General features: G+C 40.4%; 1 protein-coding gene across 28 annotated transcripts in view; it reads right to left on the bottom strand.

Moving 5' to 3' along the window:
• Nucleotides 1-22338, bottom strand: part of ATP2B2 (ATPase plasma membrane Ca2+ transporting 2) — a 591738-nt gene that overhangs the window by 242907 nt on the left and 326493 nt on the right. For all 28 annotated transcript variants that reach the window (XM_056804635.1, XM_056804631.1, XM_056804633.1 and 25 more), the window contains one exon: nt 8994-9572. In XM_056804635.1, coding sequence (XP_056660613.1) covers nt 8994-9192 — 199 coding nt within the window. In that variant the 5' untranslated portion in view covers nt 9193-9572. The remainder of the gene's footprint in view (nt 1-8993; nt 9573-22338) is intronic.

The following is a 22338-nucleotide window of genomic DNA, read 5'->3' as shown; positions in this document are numbered from 1 at the left end:
CTAGGAAGTAATCATTATGTTTAGCTGAGGGTTAGGGGAGATAATTGTCTGATTCTTTGGATATGAGAGATAGTGTGTATATTATCATACAATGAGTCTTGGCAGAGAAGAAAAGTTCCTGGGATGAGATTAGCCATTCTTGTAGGGGTAGAAGTTGGCTGGTTTTAGTGACTCCATAGGGCAGCTAGATGGCATAGTAGATAGAGTGTCATGCCTCAAGTCAGGAAAACTCCTCTTCCTGAGTTCAAATCTGGCCTCGAACACTTATTAACTCTGTGAGCCTGGCCACATCATTTAACCCTGTTTGCCTTAGTTTCCTCATCCATAAAATAACTGGGAGAAGGAAACAGCAAACCACTCTGGGATCTTGGCCAAAAAAACCCAAATCAGATAGATAGGAACACAACTAGCCAGCGATGACTCCATAATTGAGCAGAACTGTCTCGGCACATTCTATTGAGATTTTATTTCCATGTATTTAGAGAGAGCTTTTTTCTCCAAGAAGCTATATAGGGATGCTCTACAGCTCCCAGCTGTCTGTGGCAAAGAAAGCCCTTGTGGCAGGCAATATGTGGGAACATTTTTAAATGTTTATATTATCTAGCCTAGATCATAAATATGTCATCGATCCTATTGTTTCTTGGATCCATTAAGTGATTCCCAAGATAGACTCTGGCGCTGGCCTTAAATGGCTCTGCAGAGCTGACCGCTGGCAAAACTGGGAAGTGGGCTGTTTGCTATCAGTGCTTCTTTCTAGAGCCTGTCCTGCTCATTCCTGGTAACTCAGCCCCACTTCTTCCCTGTACAATGGAATACATAGTGGATTTGGAGATAAGAGATCCTTAGTTTGAATCTCAGACCTGCTACTTTCTTCCTGTATGACCTTGGACAAATCACTGAAACTCTCTGGGCCTCAGTTTCTCTCTATATAAAATATGGAACTTAGGTGACTAAAGTCCCTTTCCAACTCTGAATCTATGAACCCATTATCCCTTTCAGGTATTCAAGTGTTTTCATTAGTCTTTTTCAGTGAAAAGCTTCTAATAAATCCAAAACCCATTGCCACTGGCCTCAGTTTACTTACTTATCCATAAAAACAAGATGGCTAGATTAGATGATTTTGGTTAAATGGGTCCTAACCATTTCAGAAATTCAATGAATCTGCCCATTCTATCTTTTTACCTATAACTCTACAAGATACTGAGAAATTCATGTATTTACAAGATGGATTTATATTTAAATGAGGACTGAAAAGAGAAGGCAAAGCTTAAATTCAAAGAATATCCCCATGAAGCTACAACTTCAGTGATAAGTTAGTTTGGAGGATGTGTGTGTGTGTGTGTGTGTGTGTGTGTGTGTGTGTGTGTGAGCTCATGTTCCTCTAATGGCGGTGGTATTAATGGTGGGTATATACATAAACATTTTACCCAGTCTCTCTACTCTGAGGATTCAATTAAAAAAATAATCATCTAGGTTTATGGAAAAATGCAAATTGAAAAAGCTGATATAAATACCACACAGAATGTACAATAGGGAAGGTCACTGAGATGTCCCAGAAATCAAAAGAGAATGAAAGCTGGCCTGAGCCCTAATTTTGATCAGTGGGAGGTGCTTATAGATACACATGAGGACCCATGAGGCTATAGCAACACGTTCTAACCCTCTTTTCATCAACCCTCAATGTCTTATTCCACAATCCAATGCCACCCTTCTGAAGAACAATCTCTTCACAACCCTAAAGCTGACATTACTCATCTTACAAAACTGGAGGGTTCCTATATCCCCTGGAGGTGCCAGTCTTCTGAGGCTCTGACTGCCTCATTCCCCCAGTTATCATCCTTAATATCTCTTTCCCTCCAGTCTGTCTTAATACCTGGCATTCACAATAGAATTCCAAACCACTTTTTCAACCTAACTTTCCACTCTTCCCTTTTTACATAGTGTTAATACTGAAATTAGAAACAGAAAGCCTCAGTTTACATTAAGGCTTCACCCTGACCCTTTCCTCGCATGACCTAGGAGGGACAATGATTTTCCCTGTTCTGTAAAAAACAGGGATCTTTTCCTGTCTATAAAATAAGTATAACTGTTGACTTGGTATCACAGGTCTAAATTTGAAAGGAACCTTAGAGAACATTTAATTCAACCCCTTCATTTTACAGATGAGGAAACTGAGTCCCAGCACCCTAAGATAGTATTTGGAAAACTCAGGATTTGATCTCAGATTCTATGACACCAAACCCAATACTCGGTCCACTGCACTCTACTGCCTCCCACTTTACAGCCCTGTTGTGAGGAGAGTCGTTTGTGAAGCATAAAACATAATGTTAAGCTATGATCATGACATTCCAGTCAAATGGAACAATCTATACTTGCCCAAAAATGCCTTATTATACCCTTCTTTTCTCCTAAAATCATCTCTTTCCCCCTTTTCTATTTGAAAATGAAATTTTCTGTTGAAAATAAATGATATTTGGATATCTCAGTAGCACAGTGAATGAAGCCAGGCCTGGAATTGGGAAGAACTGGGTTCAAATGTGGCCTCAGACACTTCCTAGCTGTGTGACTCTGGGCAAGTCACTTAATTCCAATTGCCTAGTACTTACCACTCTTCTGCCTTGGAACTGATACCAACAAAAGGTAAGAGTTTTTGGTTTTGTTTTTTGTTTTTTGTTTTTTAATGGTCATCAGGACCTTGGTCAGTTACTCTGAAATCATCCCTGGCTCTCCAAGCTATGGGAATTCTCTCTTCCTGGAGTTTTCTTAGCATTTTGCTTAAAACCATAATGACAACAACAGTAATGATGATGAAGACTTTGATTGATGATAATGATGACGATAGCTAGCATTTCTATAGAACTTATGGCTTACTACTTCATATGTTAACTTATTTGATCTTACATGCTTAACATACTGGGCTTTATACTGTCTTTGCTTCTTATATTTCTTATCTCTCTATTAGACTATAATCATCTTGAGGAGATAGACTGCATCATTTCTTATATCTGTAACTCCCTAAAAGTTTCATTGAAGAGGTAATCAATTATTGATTTTTGTTGAATGTCTTGCTGAATTCATTCAGAAGTTCATACTCTGAGAACCAGAAGAGATCTTGGAGGCTGTCTACTTCAAACTCACTGTCTGAAGGAGGATATAACTGAGGTTCAAAGATATTAAGTGTTTTCAAGATGGCCCCAGGGTTAAGGTTTGTAGTGCCAAAAAGTAGGTTTTGAACCCAGGTTCTTTTGATTCCAAGAATATGTATTAGCTCCTTCCTCCCCTCTAAAATCATTAATCTACTTTTCTATCTATATATCACTCTTCCAATAGAATGCAAGCTGTCTGAGTGCAAGAACCATTTTGTTGTTGCTATTGTATCCCTAGCACTAAGAATGATTTCTGATAAACAAAAGATACACAATAAGTGCTTTTTGGATTGAGTTGGAATTGTGTTAGTGACTATTCTGTTTTCCAGAGACTCTGAAAAAATAAAAATATCCCTGAAACATAGACCACTATAAGTCATTATTAGCTGGCAGTTGGGAGATGAGCTGACAAGAAGCCAAAATCATTACCAATGAAAAAAGATACAGGAGGCAGATAGGGGGCACAGTGTACAGAGTGCCAGATGTGGAGTCAGGGAGGATTCAGTTTCAAATCTGGCCTCAAAACAGTCCTCGCTTTATGACCCTGAGCAAGTCACTTAACTCCAGTTGCTTAGCCCTTGCCATTCTTCTGTCTTGGAATTTTTTTAAATTTAATTTAATTTTTGTTATCATGCAAAACACATTTCTATTTTGGTCTTTTTTGTGAAAGCATGCGCATACAAAATCAAAACCCTAAAATAAAAACAAATACAGTGATGTGAAAGATAGTATGCTTTGATTCACAATCAATTCCAGCAGTTGTTTCTCTGGATCTGTCTTAGAACTGATACTAAGACAGAAGGGAAGGGAAATGGAGGGGAGGGGAGGAGAGGAAAGGGAAGGGGAGAGGAGGTTAGGGGAGGGGAGGGAAGGGAAGGGGAGAGAAGGGAAGGTGAAGGGAGGGAAGGGAGGGGGAGGGAAAGGGAGGGGAGGGGAGGAGAGGAAAGGGAAGGGGAGGGAAAATGTAAGACAGACACCTGGGGAGAAGGAAGGCACCAGAGAGAAAAAGAATGGCCTGGGAGAGGAGAGAGATGAAGAGCAAGGAAAAACACCAACTCAACTCTGCAACTCAGTCATGGGAAGAAGAGTACCCAGGCCTGGTAAATAACCAGGGTAACAAAGGCCAAAGGCAGGTGGAATGTAAAGAGATACCAGCTGCGCTGTCTCTCTGAGCCTCCTTCCCTTCCCTTCAGCCCTAATTCAAGAGACTTGGACTCTGCATATCTATGTCACCTTGCTCTGGGAGATTCTCTTACCTAGAAGAAGGCAGTCACTGGTCTGAGTCACAAAGAAAATAAGGCTTTGGGCTGACAGGTGGCAAGCTCATTACAGAAAACCAAGAGAGGAAAAGAGAAATCCACTCAGTGGACTTCCACAAAGGAAGTGGCTACCAAAGAAAGAAACTGAAGCTTAGGTTATATAGTATGATGTGGTAGGAAAAGCATCAGACCTTCAGAGTCAGGAAACCTGAGTTTGATTTTGGGTTCTGACATTTAGTAGCCACATTACCATTGTCAAGTTACTTAACCACTCAGGCTCAGTTTCTTCATTTGTAAAATGGGGATAATAATACTTAGACTCCCTCCTTCTTAGAGGTATAGGGTATAGGGAAACCATTTAATGAACCATATAGCATTATATAAATGAATTATTGCTATTATTTTTATGCAGCAATGTGGAAGGCAGCATCTCCTTCTTGGTCTCTCTCCAGCTCAAAACCCTGAGCCTGTCTGGTTAGCCTTTGTGACCTAACACTTCAACTCAGAAGTTCTAGTATTAATCTCCTCACTAGGCAGAAGCAAGAAATGTTAGAGTCTGTTAGTTAATCAATATGTATTTGTTATACATATATCTTTGTGTGAGATGCTTCCTGGTAGAGGCAAGAAGATTTGGAGATAAACACAAAGAAGTATAAGATATGATCCCTATTGTCATGGAGTTTATAGTTGAGAGAGACAGAGAGACAGAGAGGTAAAAAGAGAGAGACAGAGACAGAAAGATGGAAAAAGAGAGATAGAACTTGGCCCAAGTTCCAGCTCCAATGCTTACTATGCCCATGAATGTTCACAAGTTATTTAAGGTAGTAGAGTGCAATGAAATCCAACTGTGACATCCACTAGCTGTATGACCCTGGGCACATAATTTAATTTCAGCATCAGTTTTCTCTTCCATGACAATACTAGTACTTGTCTATAGTTCTTATTAGGGAAGCAGAGTAAGTTCTATAAGGATGAGTTATTTTTGTTAGTACTGCCTTGTGACCTTAGGCAACTCACTGCCACTTCCCAGTGCCTCAGTTTTCCTAGCTATAAAATTAGGGCATTGGCTAAATGGTCACTAAGGTCCCCTATTTCTTTAAACCCTAAAACATACTATTGCAATAACTGATACATATGAGATCATTAAAGTGCTATGGTATTTATAAAACTAAATAGAATCTGAATTCAAAATAGGGAGATATTAACAGGAGGTGAAATCATTCAATAATAATTCCTACTCTTGAGATGAAATTTTGACTCTGAAAAATTAGTCCTGGTTCTTTTTTCTTTTTAACCTTCTGTCTTAGAATCAATACTATCCAGAAGAGTGGAAAGAGTTAAAAAATGAGGGTAAAGTGATTTGTACAGGGTCACATAGCTAGGAAGTATCTGAGAACAGAATTGAATCCAGGACATCCTATCTCTGGGACTGGCTCTCTATCCACTGACCCACCTACCTTCCCCCAGTCATAGTTCTGACCTTTGAAATTAGAGAGAATTCCTCTCCCCTCATTCATATAACAATTCAAATACTTAAAGACAGAAAGCCTATCTTCCCCTCCCCAATCTTCTCTTCTCCAGGCTAAACATTCTTTTTCCCTTTCACTCTCATGTAAGAAAGGTCATAATCTATAAGAACATGGTCTTTAAGGCCCTATCTAGTCCTAAATAAATGATCTTATGCTTTAAAGTCAGAAGGAGTAGTAAAGTTATTTAGTCTAACCTTTTCATTTTTCAAAGGAGGAAACTGAGATCTAGAGAGAAGTGCCCAAAAGGAGTAAACAGGAAAATCAGGATTTGAACCCTGGGCTTCAGACTCTAAACTCAGTGGTCTCTCCCCACTGACGGTTTCACCCATCATCCTGATTCCCTACTTGTGATTCCACATGTCCCTTTCATTCTGTGAAGGCCAAAACGAGATATGAGTGCCATGTAGTAGAAGGAATACTGGATTTGGAAACTGAGACCCTGGTTTCCATTGCTGGCCTTGCCCCTTCCTACCTTAGTGATCATGAACAAAGCCTTCAGCTCTCTGGGACTCAAATGCCACTTATTTCTTAAATGAGGGGGTTGAATTAAATGATCTACAAAGTTCCTCCCAGCTCCAGAGGTATGAGCCTATAACATTACAGATGTAACTTGACCGATGGTTCCCTTCAATAATTAGGAATCTGACTTCTGGATAAGACAAGGAGAAAGCTGCCCAATGAGACAGATAGATAAACAGACAGATAGACTTATTAATGTCAGTCAAAAAGATGCCGAGAGGGAGAGAATCAAAAGAAGAAGCAATAAAATACCATTACAAGATTTTCCCTTCACACTTCCTACACTTCATCCATTTGCTACCAGGTTCTCACTCCCTTTGCTGATCCTGATGCATTCTTCAGTCTTCTTCGCCCATTCCATCCTGCTTTGGATTCTACATGCCCTTTCCCTACATCCTTCTATGTCCTACTCAGGCCTTCACTCTCTATACTCCCCCAAATCACTATTTGCCACTACATACTATCAAAATTACAGGCTCTAGGATTTCTATTGGTCTGGATCCTCTCTTCCCAAATGCCCTAGGAAATTATCTTCTTGGTTTTCTTTAGCTGAAGTCTTTTGGCTAACCTAGGAAAGAGTCCAGTCCTGGGTCAACAGACGTACAGCCTGCTACCAAGCACATTTTGGAGGTTTTTTTTTTCCGATAGGATCTTCCAGGACTTGTGTTCCAATACACCCCCAGAAAAGCTCTCAGGGCCCAGCTCCATGCCCATACTATAATAACTCCTTCCAATATTGACCAAAAGTGCAAAGGGCACTGGTTAAAATAGCCCTTAGGTTTGCAATGTCATCTCTCCTGCCAGGATCCCCTTATCTGTTTCATCCCATCTCCTAGAATTATGGGATTTCTAGAGATCTTTTTCTCTTTCCAGGAAATTGTGGCTTCATAAGTGAAGAGACTTTACAGAATACCCTAATCTCAGGATTGGAAGAGAATTCAGAGGCCATATTATCCAACTATACCCCAAGCAAGTACTTTCTACTTCCTTTATAACATATCCAACAAGTGATCATCTGTCCTTTGTTTGAATATGTTCACTGATGGGGACCCCACTCCTCCTAGAAGCCCATTCCACTTTCCAAAGCTTTATTTGCTAAGGATATTTCCCTTACATCAGTTTTAAATTTCCTTTTCTATACCTTCTATCTATTTCTCTTAGTTCTACCCTTTGGGGCTTAGAAGAACAAATAAGTTTCCTCTTTAACCAGACTGTCTTTTAAATAGTTGAAGATAGCTAAATCTTGCCCTGTCTAATGAAAATCCCCAATTCTTTCAGCTTATCTTTGTAATGGAATGTCCTTGCAGCCTCCTCGCTTTTCCTTCAATGTCTGTCCTAAAGCATATGGCCCAGAACTGAACACAGTACTCCCAAGGAAGTCTGATCAAGACTCGGTATGGCAAAAAACTATCACTTCCCTTTTTCTGAATATATCTCTCCTAGAGGCTGAGCTCATGGTAGCAAAGTCAAAACCCAGACCTCCAGGCCTCCCATTTCCTTTTTGTCAGATTCTGGATAAAGGACAGCCGAAAAGAGTTCCTAAAATAATGCCTCTTACAAAGCTGAAAAAAAGGTATTTCTACCTATTCTAGACTTGGCATTAAACCATGCCTTGGCCAGTGGCCATAGAGCTTTCTCACCAAGTTCATGAATCTAAAAGAATCCCACATCTGCAGGAAAAAATGGACCCAAGAGACTTTAAATGGAGTGGGTGCCCAGACTTTATCTTTCTATGAATGCCTTCTGTCTCTCCCCTCTCCACTCCAAACCTATCCCATGGAGATGAGTGAGGAGGCTTCAGAAAAGGCAGGATTTGGACCCATTTTTATCACAGAGTCAAGACTCTCTTTTAAAACAGGTGCAAACATGATAGATTATTGTGGCCCCTCTTAACCCTGAAGAAAAGTTCCTATCGAATACATTTCACTAAATGGAAAGACGAAACTAAGATCCTTCAGTGTGTGCTCCAGCCACTACAAGGTGACAAGTTGTAGGTTCAGGGTGGTGCTGATTGGGGTAGAGTGGAAGGGAGACAGGAGCAATGCAGAAGCTATTTCTAAGGATCTGGGGAGTGGGGGTGGAGCCATGCTCAAATATGAGACAAACAGAACAGGGGATGCAAACAGAAGACCCTGAACCACAACAAGGTTTCCAGTGAACAGCTGGCCACTGAAATAATGACACCAAAGGGTTAGTTTCATGTCAAAGGAACCGATCAGACGAGGCAAACAAGGTTTCAGTTTCTCTGTCTAGCTGACAGCCTACAAACCCTGCTCCTGCACCAAAGCATTTCTGTAGTTGTACCTTCCATACCTTTCTTTTCTGATTTTCAGGATTCAAGTTTGATGACTTTGGCATTTCTATCATGGACACACCTTGTACTCTTTGCTTTTTCCCAATCCCCTTCTTCACTGCTGCCTTGTTGACTCCCCTATTCTTAGATTTTCTCATTCCAGCTCTACTTTCCAAAAAGAAAGGAGGAATGCATCTAGAGCTATCCGAGGACTCGGGGTTTAGATTTCCAAGGGGATGACACCTACCTTCCACAGGCGAAGTCTTCAAACGCCGACAGATCCCTTCAGTGTCCCCATAGGTCTCCTTGATTTTGACCACGGCCTCTGTCCCCCGAAGTTCCATGAGGGAGCGGAGCTCCTCCATCGTACATCCAAATTCGCCTGCATGGTTGGCCTCATTTCTTTGGTTCTTGGAATAAAAATCGCTGTTGGTCATGTCTCCCATTTTTGCTGAGGTTCCTGCTCTACTTTGGGCAGATCCAAGGGTTATTATTATTATTATTTACTTATCTATTTATTTTAGGGGAAGGGAAGAAAGAAGCAGGTTCCCAATTAGAACTATAGGTCTATACGGCTTTCTGGAAGGAAGCAACTTTAGCAACTCTGAGCAGTCGGCTCCAATTCCAAGGGAGAAAATGGAGATGGGCCAGTGTGGCATAGGCTGTGGCAAGCTCGGAAAGGAACACCTCGACAGGCAGGGATCCCAGTTTGAAGGTTGGTGGTGGAGGGTCTCAAGACTGCAGACCCAGGCATCCCCATTCAGCGCTGCCCATGCTGATACTCCCCAGAGCTGGCGTCTACATGGTCATGGCCCCTTCCTGGCACCTATAAGAACAAGCACAGGGTAAGAGTTAAAAGAGAGAAACATACCTTTGGCTGGGAAGCCATTTTCTCTACCTTTTTCTCATCCATGCCTTCACACATAGGACGATTCACACATGCATGCTCATCTCCCTATGCATACCCTCACAAACATGCCTGCCATTTACCACACACACACACAAACACACACACACACAAAGTCTCTCTCTCTCTCTCTCTCTCTCTCTCTCTCTCTCTCTCTCTCTCACCATCCCTCTATATAACCACCCACACAACCCCCACATATAATCTTCCATAAATGCATCATTCCCCTACATACCCACATATTCTACCCAGATGTACCTTCAGGAGTATACCTTCACAAACAAATACCCTCCATTAATTTTATCTATAGACCTTCTTCATGTCCAAACTCACCAGTATATAATCCCACACACACTGAGGGGTAGGAAGGAAGGAAGGAAGGAAGGAAGGGAGGGAGGAAGGGAGGGAGGGAGGAAGGGAGGGAGGGAGGAAGGGAGGGAGGGAGGAAGGGAGGGAGGGAGGAAGGGAGGGAGGGAGGGAGGAAGGAAGGAAGGAAGGAAGGAAGGAAGAAAGGGAAGGAAGGAAGGAAGGAAGGAAGAAAGGGAAGGAAGGAAGGAAGGAAGGAAGGAAGGAAGGAAGGAAGGAAGGAAGGAAGGAAGGAAGGAAGGAAGGAAGGAAGGAAGGAAGGAAGGAAGGAAGGAAGGAAGGAAGGAAGGAAGGAAGGAAGGAAGGAAGGAAGGAAGGAAGGAAGGAAGGAAGGAAGGAAGGAAGGAAGGAAGGAAGGAAGGAAGGAAAAGAAAGGAAGGAAGGAAGGAAGGAAGGAAGGAAGGAAGGAAGGAAGGAAGGAAGGAAGGAGAAGGGAGGGAGGGAGGGAGGGAGGGAGGAAAGGGTAGCTTGTTCAAGAGGAGTCTAAATCTACTCCCATCAGACTGACATGGTCGCTGCTGTCTCCAGGATAGAAGGAACAGCCAACTGAGTCGCACACTGGCCTCTCCCATAGCAGCAGTCCTCCTTACTTTAATCAAGTCCCAAGAGCACCCGCTAAATGAGACAGCTCATGCATATTAATAAGGAAGTCATTAGTCCAACAGCTTCGTGGCCTCCAGCATGAGATCTAGTTCTCGCTTCTCTATCAATCTCTCATCTGACAAGCACCAAAAAGTCCCACAAGACCCATCAAGGCCAAGAAAGTAATTGGGCCCCCATTCCTTGGGGTTAGGTCCATTATGGAAACTATTTGTCTGTCCGTGAAAAGAGAAATGAAAGAAGGGAACAGGGAGAATAAAATTCAGAAGAGGTTCCCTTGCCAGCCTGGAAGGCGGTCAGATAAATGTATCTGCAGCTCTTGCCAGCCCAAGAACCAAATCCCCCAAGGGGACACCGAATACCTGCCTGCTGCCAGCCACAGCAAGCATTGGGTGACAAAGGGCTTGGAAGTAGCAATGGCTTTCTCTCCTTCCCTTGGTTTCAGCCACACCTGAGAGCTAGGAATGGGGCACCATGCCACATGTTCTAAGGATGGGAATGAGGCAGCCAACACAGGTGCCCCAGAGAGGAAGAATGGATGGAAGATAGCTGAAACTTTTAGCACTCCTTTCCTCCCTTCCATTTTCTTTTTTTTCTCTCCATATATTTTCCCTTCTTCTTTCCCTTTTTCATTTCCCCTTTCATATACTCCCCATTTTTTTTCTCTTTCTCTCTCTCTCACCTAGGAGTTTCAGGTACATTCCATTCAATCAATCAACAAACCTGGAAAAGGAGAAAAAAATAGCACTAGTTCTAAAATCAGAGATCCTGGGTTCAACTCCCATCTCTGACTGTCACTACTAGTGTGGCCTTGGACAAGTAATCTAACCTCCCTGGGCCTCAGGATCCACATTAGTAAAATAAGGGAGTTGGATTAGATAGTCTTTGAAGTCCCTTCCATTTCTAGCTAGAGCTATAATTCTAGAGATGCTAAGAGCTTGCTTAGGATGTGCTAGGCACTATTCTGAACACTAGAGATGCAAAGAAAATAAAGCACTTCCTGCCTTTAAGGAGATTATATTTTAATAACCATAAATATAATATATAATATAGATAGTTACAAAATACATAGACTAGATAGAAGGTAATCTTAGTGGGGAGTTTACTAGCAAGTAAGGAGATCAAGAAAAGCCTCCTCCCAAAGAGGGAATTGGAGCTGAGTTTTGAAGGGAGCCAGAATTCTAAAATTCTATTGATCACATCTGACAGGCAGGTTATTCCAAGAAAGAAAGCACTGAGATCAAATATTAATTCCCTTCCTTTTGCCACCAAAAACTTTGTAGGGAAAGACTAAGCAGGTATTCAGGTCGGGGAAAAGAAAGCTCTAAGAAAACAGGTTGACTGGTTCCTAGCTCTCCCTCTCTAAATAAATCTAGGAAGGTACTCATCAGAATCTCCACTGTAGAACCCTCCCTTAGGAGGATCTTAACATCTTTCCTTCACCTCCCTTTCTCACCTAACCAAAATCCAGAAAGAAGAAGAGGTACTAGAGAACTTCTGGGTCTGGCTGGCTCTCATATTGAACAGGCTCTAGATACAGTGGAAATGAAGGGGAAGGAATAGAAAGTATTCTTACCAATTATATCTTTGTGCACTTGTAGGAGAGTAACTGGGAAAGAATAGTAACAAAAGGTGTGGGGCAGACACAGGAAAAGAGATGAGCCTTAACTGAATGTGATAGATGAATGAAGGGTTTATTAAGACTGGAATTAAGGCAAAAATCTATGAAGAATTAATTCAGAAGCAGCTAAATGGCTCAGTTGATAGAGAACCAGGCCTGGAGAAGAAAGATCATGGATTCAAATCTAGCCTCAGATGCTTCCTAAGTATATGACCTTGGGCAAGTCACTTAACTCCAATTGTCTAGCCATTACCATTCTTATGTCTTAGAACTGATATATAGTATCAATTGTAAGACAGAAGGTAATGGTTTTTTTTTTTAAATTTTTAATAGAATGAGTTCAGGGAGATCCCTATAAATGTGGAAAAACAGGGGATTATGGACTTTAAGATGTCTGGCATCGGTGGAGAGGATCATAAGAAAACAAAGCTAAAGCTAAAATCAATCTCAAAGGCCATCTAGTCCAACCACATCCTTTTGCATATGAGGAAAATGAGGCTAATGGAGGTCAAGGGGGAAGTAATTTGCCCATAGTCACAGAGGAAATGTGTCAGAAGTGGTATCTGGATTCAGGTCTTCTGACTCCAAAGACAACGATCTTTCCACTGTACCATACCATCTCCAAAGAGCAGGACTGGTGGCTAGATTGAACAAAATTCAAGTTTATGATCTAATTAATGCGACATACTAGAATCCTCATTTCTTAGTCATCCAAATTATACCCATTGTCCAAAGTCTATCTTGATTATTTTCCACTTCTTCATTAGGGGGCCTTTTCTAGTAATAGAATATTAGTTGCATCATTTCCAGGGAGGAACCAAGATGTTAAGGGGATTCAGAACTCTACCATGCAAAAGATTAATTGAAGAAACTGTAAAGGCTTAGCCTGGAGATGAAAAGACGTCACCTATCTCTCCCTCTCTCCAAATATTTGAAAACCTTTCATGTGAGAGAGATACTCAATTCATTTTACTTGGCCCTGGATGAGACATTGAAGACCAATGAGTAGGAGTTACACAGTGCCAGATTTTGGCTCAATATAGGGAAAAAATTAGAATTATCCAAAATAGACTGGGCTATGCTTCAGGAAGTCATGTGTTTGCTAACCCTGAAAGGATTTTCTGTGACAAAATTGAATGAGTCAATACATACAATCCCATCAATGGCAGGTTCCCAAGATAAACCAAGTTCTATCTTCCTCAGGAACCATAGTAGCAAATGGTTGCAAAAGACTTCCCAAATCTTTCAGGCCCATATGATTTAAATCCAACTCAAAAAGTAATTAGGACTGGCATTAATTCTAGTTGTTGATTGAAAAGATCCAGAAGGAAGACAGTTCCAACCAAGCACCACAAGTCTTTTCCTCCCCAAAGCTATTGGACTAGAAAATGTCTACATTTCATAAAATGTGCTTTGTCTTGCCCTGAATCTAGATTATGTGCTTTCCACTTCCCAACAGCACCATCAAAACTTTCAGGTACTCTTTCTTGAGTCCTCAGAGACAAGCAAGTGCTTGCTGCAGACATCATCATCATACCCTTGAGATAAGAACCATAACCAGAATGGGACAACTGGAGCTTTATCCAAAGACACCAACAAACATCCAAGGGAGTATTCTTCCTCCATGGTGGGAGAGGGAATGGGGAAAGTGTTTACTTCCAGTAGATACTGTCATTTCCATGCTTCAAAAACCTCTGATGATCTCAATAGCCAACAGTGACAGGAATTATGGTGAAGGGAATCTCATCTGTTAGCCTATTCCCTTGCCTGACCCAACTGACAACTCCTGGAACCCCCCAAGGTGACATTTTCATCTTAAGGCCTTCCCTACTTCCTCTTTCAATCCCCTGGCCCAGCATGGGCAGAAGTTGAACTCCAAACTCAGTTCCACCTAATTAAACTATCTTCTGTTCCACTATTATCCTGTAACCTTAATTGTTTTATCCTGGGTGAAAATAAAAACAACCCTAGTTATAGTTCATGCAAATGCAAAACCCAGATTATTTGGGATGTCACATGGCTTGCCTGAGCTACTGCAATAATTGGAATCTGTTTCCCATCTTCCCCCTCTCTGACCCACATCCCACACAGTTGCCTTAAAATAATCCTTCTAGAGCAAAGATAGACACTTCTCTACTCAAGAAGCTTTGATAGCTCCCTACTAACTCTAATTTAAAATACAAGTGACTCAGTTTAAAGTTCAAAGCCCTTCAACATCTGGCTAGAGAATACCTTTCTGGATAACTGCATTTGTTATACTCAAACTGGGCTACTTGATTTTCCCTGAATTTGTCCTATCTTTTCCCACTGCCATGCCTTTCTAGACAGGCTATCCCAGAACTCTGAACTTCAGCTCCTTACCTATGCTTTGGGGCACCTGTAGCTTTTTAATAGAAACCTTTTCTACATCTAATACTAGAAACCTTTGCTAACCACTCCAACTCCAGGAATTGGTAGCGTCTGCCTCCTCAGATTATCTGATATTATGACTACGTTGAAAATGCTATTTCCCTTTATTCTCAGTAAAATGCAAACTTATTGAGGGCATGGACTATTACAATTTGTATTTTTGTCTTTGTATCTCATGCACTGGACATAGCATCTGACATAATAGACACTTCACATATATTTATTGTTGTTCTTGGACCATCTGGATCTGTGGATTTCTTAGTGATCTGACTTCACCGTTCCTGAGGTTGATGAGACAACTCTAAAGGAACTATTTTGCTTGGGGGCAGTTAGGTGGCTCAGTGGATTGAGAAAGCCAGGCCTAGGTCCTAGGTTCAAATTTTACCTTAGATATTTCCTAGCTGTGTGACCCTGGGCAAGTCACTTAACCTCCATTGCCTAACCCTTACTACTCTTCTACTGTAGAACCAATGTACAGTATTGATTCTAAAACAGAAGGTAAGGATTTTCAAAAATGGAGAAATTGTATGCTTACTGTCCTTTGATACACATGGATGGCAGGACAAGGGAGCAAGAGAAGCTTATTAAAAACTGATCTCATGGAGCATAGAATTTTAGGACAGGAAGGGACCTCAGAGATCAACTGCCTCAATCCCCTTATTTAAAAAATAAGAAAACTCAGGTATTGATGAGGGAAGGGGATATTCATTGTCATGTACCCAAGAACTCAGGTTACCTGATTCCCAGGCTCTCTCTCTTCCTTTTCTACTAGAAACGGAGCATGGTATGCCCAACACACTCCTGAAGATGGAGTCAATAAGACCCTGGGTTCAAATAGCACCTTTCACACGTATTCACTTCATTACTCCAGGCAAGTTGCTTCATCTATCCTTTATACAATAAGGATACTAATAGCAGCCAGGCAACTCAAGAAACTTATAAAATCACAAAGTAGATGATCTGAATCAGTAAACAATCAAAACAACCAATTGAAAAACATTTCTTAAATGGCATCCCTGTGCCAGGCATTGGCAGGAGTTTTCTCCATCAGAGATTCCCTAGAATAATGAAATCGAGTCGTACTTTATAAAAATACTAACACCTTCGCCTGGCCATTGTGAGAATAAAGTGAAATAATGGGTGTAAAGCATTTTGCAAAGATACATAAGAGCTTCCTGTTGTTACTGTATTTCTTTCTACATTGCTTTTTTCCTCCTAAGCCATGGGGACAAGGTCTTCAGGGCCCAAACGCCAGAACCAATCAAAAGCACAGCATTGCCCTGAGTCCCAGCCGCTAGGAAGAGCATCCTATTTATATGCAAATGAGTTTTTCTGCTTAATCATTTTGGTCACAAACCAATCCTTGCATAAATACCACCTGGACAAGAGGCAGCTAAAAGCAAAGAGTGATTAGTTTCTTTCCATTTCACCCCTAAGTCAAGAAATCATTCATTTAAACTCCTAATCCCACTTCTCATTTTACAAATAAGGAAACTGAGGACAAAATGGAGTTGACAGATTTGCCCAAGGCCATATAAGTACATTGGGAGAAAATGGATGAACCAATATTAGAACCCAGGTCTTCTGAATCCTCATCCAATACTCTTATCTCTGTGTATGATATATTTCTCCCTTGAAAATGTCTCTTAGATTACTTTCCTCAAGTTGGATGGTACCTAAACAGTCACGGTGGTCAGCTCCTATCAGAAAGAAATCCCCACTCTAACAGTTCCAAACAATAGTTATGTCAGCTATTGTGCCAGACACTGTGCCAAGGACTGGGGAATACAAAGAAAGACAAAAACAAAAACAAAAACACTGAGCTCCTGTACTCTAGAAGGTCACATTCTAGTGGAGAAGACAACATGGATACAAGTACAAAAATATATGCATATGCATGGCATAGACAAGAGAAACTAGAGATAATCTCAGAGGGAAAGTGTTAGCAGTGAGGATAGAAAGAGTTTAGAAAAAGGCTTGTGGTAGAAGGTGGGACTGTGATCTAACCCTTATTTTTTAACTTTACCTTTTGTCTTAGAATCAATACTATGTATTGGTTCCAAGGAAGAGTGGTAAAGTCTAGGTGATGAGGGTTAAGTGACTTTCCCAGAGTCACACAGCTAGGAAATGTCCCTTTTTTTAACCTTTACCTTCCATCTTAGAATCAATACTGTGTATTGGTTCTAAGGCAGAAGAATGGTAAGGGTTAGGCAGTGGGGGTTAAGTGACTTGCCCAGGGTCACATAGCTAGGAAGTGTCTGAGGCCAAATTTGAACCCAGGACCTCCCATAGCTGGGACTGGCTCTCAATCCACTGAGCCACCTAGCTGCCCCCTGATCTAAATCTTAAAGGAAGCCAAGGAAGGAGAACTAACAGTTAGGTCATTCCAAGAATGGAGAATAGCTAGCATGAAGACAGAATAGAAGGAAGAAAAACCTGTTCCAAGAACAGAAAGTTGGCCAGTGTCACCAGATCAGAGATTATACTGAAGAGAGTAAAGCATAAATAGACTGGAAAGGTAGTAAGGGGTCAGTCAAGTATTCTAATACTGCAAAAGCCACCTATCTGGTTACTGTGATTTGAATTTAATCTAGTCTGCTGACATCTTCCTCAAAAACCTATAAGGCAACTCATGGCAGCTAGGTGGCTTAATGCATAGAGCTCTACATCTGGAGTCAGGATGATGATGATCTGAGTTTAAATTTGGTCTCAAACACATACTAGCTTTGTGTCCCTGAACAAGTCACTTAACCTTAATAAAGCACTTAGCACAATGCCTGATATATAGTAAGTGTTCTATGAATGTTATGTATTATTATATTATACGGTCCTCCCCCTCCTCACCAATGGACTCCTCTGTAGAAGTTTCTTCTAATGCTCTATTTTAAAATATTTAGCAAGAGGGTCTTACTTACAAAACTTCACAGGAAGTTCAGGGAAAGGATCCAAAAAAGTATGAGATATTGGCCCTGCCCTCAAGTCACTTGCAATTTATTTGAGGAGAATAGGTATCACTAATTATAAAGTTAAATAGTAATCCTCATGCACTCCCATCTTCATCATCACACTCATTGCTAACATTTACATGATGCTTTAGGATTTGCATATGTCAACTCACTAGATCCTCATAACAACTCTGTGACCTGGGTGCTATGTTATCCTCATTTTGCAGATGGGGAAACTGAGGCTAAGAGAGGTAAAGTAAGCTAGTGAAATATGTGTCTGAGAGTAAAAGAATTCATGATATTGTATAAGAATTGGTGGAATGAAATCAAGATGATGGGCCCAGAAAAGAAAAGTCCCAAAAAATCTTGATTCAGATGTTGGTTGATTTTCTTTTTTTTTTAATCCCTTATCTTCCATCTTTACCATCCCCAGATCTCTTCTAGATAAACTGTGCCTCATCACACATCACACACACATCCTACACATGTACAGTTGATTTTCCTTGAAATCCAAGTGTATGACTTTATTTATCCAAATTTTGTTTCATTTTATTAGATTCCACTCTGCATTCTAGTTTGTCAAGACATTTCATCATCCAACGTTTTAGCTCTTTCTTGCTCTCTTTTTTGGGTTGTCTACAACTTTGATAAGCATGCAATATTCCAACTATGTTTTATTTCATGCCAATGGTAAAACAAAATGGCAGAAGAACAAGCATAGATCCCTCAAATACCACAAGACAACTTCTTCTGAACTGGCAAGGAGCCATTAATGACTATGCTTTGGGTTCAGCCATTCAACCAGTCCAAAAAAATGATCTAACTGCACTTTATCATCTATCCCACATCTCTTCATTTTGATCTGGTGCCAAGCATCCTGTTGACATAGTTCTAATCTTTCAGAGTCAAGAACAAACTCTAAATCTCTTGCTTTTGAGGTCTCCCCCAACTACCTTATGGCTATATTCAACTTGACACTTATTTGGCAGTATTCTTCATGACCTGGCTATGTGAACTTGGGTGAGTCACCACTCCTCTGTGGGCCACAGCCTCTAAGTTTGTAAATTGAGACCACTGGACTCTGAAATCTAAGGGTCCTTCCTGGTCTGCCAGCCAATCATGCAATGATTCCAGGTAGAACTGTGACTATCAGAAAATCAACTGAGCCTCATCCTCTTCCAGTAAGTAAGTCCTGTAGAGAAAACAGATCATTGTGTCAACAACAGATCAGCTTGCCTCAAATAGCCCGGAGTTCTTCTTTGGGAATGACCTTCCAGACCAATTTGTGAGCCATACAATTGAATCACTTTACTTTCTGTAGAGTCATATTTATTCTACTAACTCAAGAGATTTGGCTGCCATAGGCTTTGAGTCATTTCTCAAATTTAATTCCTCCCTTAAAACAATAAACAAACCAAACCAATCAGCAATTTGTTGAGTGTTAATTATGCTCCAGGTATCTTACTAAGTATTGAAGATACAGAAATGGAATTAGTTCTGTCCTCAGGAAACTTAAAGTCTATAGTATATAAAGATTACCATTTGACACCACTGAGATGAAGACAATTGGACCATGGACCCTGAATGCCACTTCCAAAGAGAAATCCCAGAAATTTTAAAAGAAATGCCAAACTCAAAGGAGGAGGCTATTTTAATTTGAATTTGACCAGCATATTTAGAATATTATCCCTCCTTAATCCCATTCAAGGCTCAGCTCAAATTATATCTTCCTCACTAAGCTCTTCTAATTTCTGGTTCTGCCCCACACCTCAAAATTATTTTGCATTTATTTGTCTGTGTATATGCTATTGGGCAGCTAGGTGGCACAACAGAGGAAAAGACTTGGAGTCTGGAAGACTCATTTTCTTAAGTTCAAATCTACCCTAAAATACTTATTAGCTATGCAACACTGGGCAAGTCACTTCACCCTGTTTGCCTCCATTTTCTGATCTGTAAAATGGGCTGGACCCGCCCAACCGCAACCACTCTAGTATCTTTGCCAAGAAAATGCCAAAAGGAGTCAAGAAGAGTTGAACATAAATGAAAAAAAGACAACTAAAAAAACATGCTATTTTTTTGTAAAACGGGACTGTTTTCCAGTTTTTTCTCTTTGTACCTGAAGTGCCTGGCACCCAATAGACAATGAAGAAATGCTTACTGAATTTAATTAAATAATTTGTTATTACTTACTATCTGTAAAGTGTTGTCCTTTGAACTGAGGATACCAAAATAGTTGGGTTTTTTGTAAGTCAGTCAGTCTGTATTCTAAAGAAACTTATATTCTACCAGAGTAAGAGGGTGGAAATAAATTATATGTTAACACAAATGCAATACAATATAGACTTCAAAGTGGGAAAAGCAGAGACCAAGAGAAAATGCTCTCAAAAATGTAAGGTGGTAGCCTTAGACACTTCCTAGCTGGGTGACCCTGGGAAAAAACATTTAACTCCCAATGCCTAGCCTTTACTGCTTTGGGGCTTTGGAATCAATACATAATAATGATTCTAAGACAGTAGGTAAGGGTTAAACAATTTTTTAAAAGATACTATGAGGGGCAGCTAGGCAGCACAATAGACGAGTGCCAGGCCTGGGGTCAGGAGCTCCTGGGTTTAAATCTGCCCTCAGATACTTCCTAACTGTTTGACCCTGGGCAAGTCACTAAACTCTGATTGCCAAGCCCATGCCCTTCTGCCTTAGGGTTGTTACTAAGACAACAAGAAAGAGTTATGAAAATGTTTTTAAAAGAAAAAGAAAGTTGGCATGAGCACTAGTATGGAGGTACAGGGAGGGACTAGAAGAACACAACCATTTAAATGAATAAGAACTCATCTGTTTCTTGAACAATAAATTTTATTACCTTTTCTCTATTGGGTATTTCCCTGCTATTGATTTGCTGTTAGAATCCTGAGAAGAAAACTGGTCTTTGCAGGTTGATGTTATGACCTAGGATTAATGGCCATCAATTCTCATAAATATACTTTATTGTCTTAGTCATTTACTCTTCCTCTCCTGATGAGTAGCCAGCCAATATTTTTGATAAAAAATAAATGATGAACAGAGAGGTTAGGCAAACTAAGAGTCGACACAGCAAACTGAGAACGGAATTCAAATTCAAAACCAGAGAGTTGGCATTTCTAGAGCCTCCCATATCTCTTCCCATTTGATGGTGACAAAGCATCATAGGATGACAGACTAGAAATGGAAGGGAATTTTCAGTTATTTATTCTACACCCCTCATTTATACCAATATAAGAAGGGTAAAATCTGAGAGGCATAGGTCAGCAGAAGCACGATCCTCTGATTCCATTTTCCAGCATTCTTTCTATCATTCCCAGTTGCTTCCTTAGTTAATTAAGATAGAAGAAAAAATAATAAACATCAAGACTTGGGGCTAAGGAGATGGCTCAGGGAATTAAGAGTCATATCTAGAGACAGGAGATTCTGGGTTCAAATGTGGCCTCAGACATTTCCTAGCTGTGTGACCTTGGACAAGTCACTTAACCCCAATTACCTAGCTCTCACCATTCTTCTGCCTTGGAACCAAGAAACAGTATTAATTCTAAGATGGAAAGCAAAGGTTTTTTTAAAAAATAAAAAAAATAAATATCAAAACTTGGATGAGTTCATAGTCATAGGTTCATCAGAAATCAAACTCCTCATTTTATAGATGAGGAAACTGAGGCATAAGCAGGTTAAATAGTTTACTTCAGATCACACAAGTAGCATGTATCAATCCTTAGATTCCAGAAGTAATGTTCTTTCTCTTATTGAACCATCAGAGCTCTGGACCAAACCAGTTGTTAGATCTTGAGCAAGTCATCTCTTGTCCTTAGATCTTGGTTTCTATGAAGACATGCTAAATCTAGATAATCCAGATGATAGAGCACAGAGCCTGAAATCAATAAAACCTAAATTCAAATGCAGCCTCAGGCACTTATAACTGTATGATCATGGACAAGTCATTTAACCACTGCCTACCTCAGTTTCCTCCACTGTAAAGTGGAGAGGATAATAGCACCTACCTACCAGGGTTGTTAAATGGCATAATATTTGTAAAAGTGTTTAGCATAGTGACTGGAACATAATAAGCGCTTTATGAAAGCTTATTCTCTCCTATTCTCCCTCCCCTCCAAACCTAACATTCTAAGCATCTCAGAATCTCTAAGAATATTCTGACCATACTGGATTTATGCATTTCTATTTCCTCTTATTAGCATTTAAATGACTATGCATTATTAAGTCTAGGTGCCTCAAGAATGATTTGAAAAGCCTTAATAAAAACACCAGGTTAGAAGTGGGGAGTAAGTAATATTTCCTTAGTTAACTTAACAAAGCAAAATGTATCTTTCGAAGGAAGGATTTAAAAAGAGGGGGAAAAAACTTTTCAAAAATGAAGTGAGGGATGTTAGCTGTGACATTTGCAAATGAATTCTGTTCTAAAAATAACTTCCTGATGCCCAGCATTTCTGTTTTAAGATGTTCTGTATTTAAATACCTACTTATTTTTATCACCTTTTCATGTGAATCCAATCTGGGAGCAAGTAGAAGAAATTTGCTGAATGTGGCTGAGGCTTGGAGACTCCCAGACATATGAATCCTAATGTCTTCAGCCTTTTCTCACTCAGAAATATGACTTGCTTTGCCCACTTTTCTCCTGCTAACAGAGTCTTCAATGTTATCAATTTTTAAATGAGAGAGAGAGAGAGAGAGAGAGAGAGAGAGAGAGAGAGAGAGAGAGAGAGAG

Source organism: Monodelphis domestica, chromosome 7 (assembly GCF_027887165.1).
Source record: "Monodelphis domestica isolate mMonDom1 chromosome 7, mMonDom1.pri, whole genome shotgun sequence".
NCBI lineage: Eukaryota > Metazoa > Chordata > Mammalia > Didelphimorphia > Didelphidae > Monodelphis > Monodelphis domestica.
This window is presented reverse-complemented; position numbering and strand designations above follow the sequence as displayed.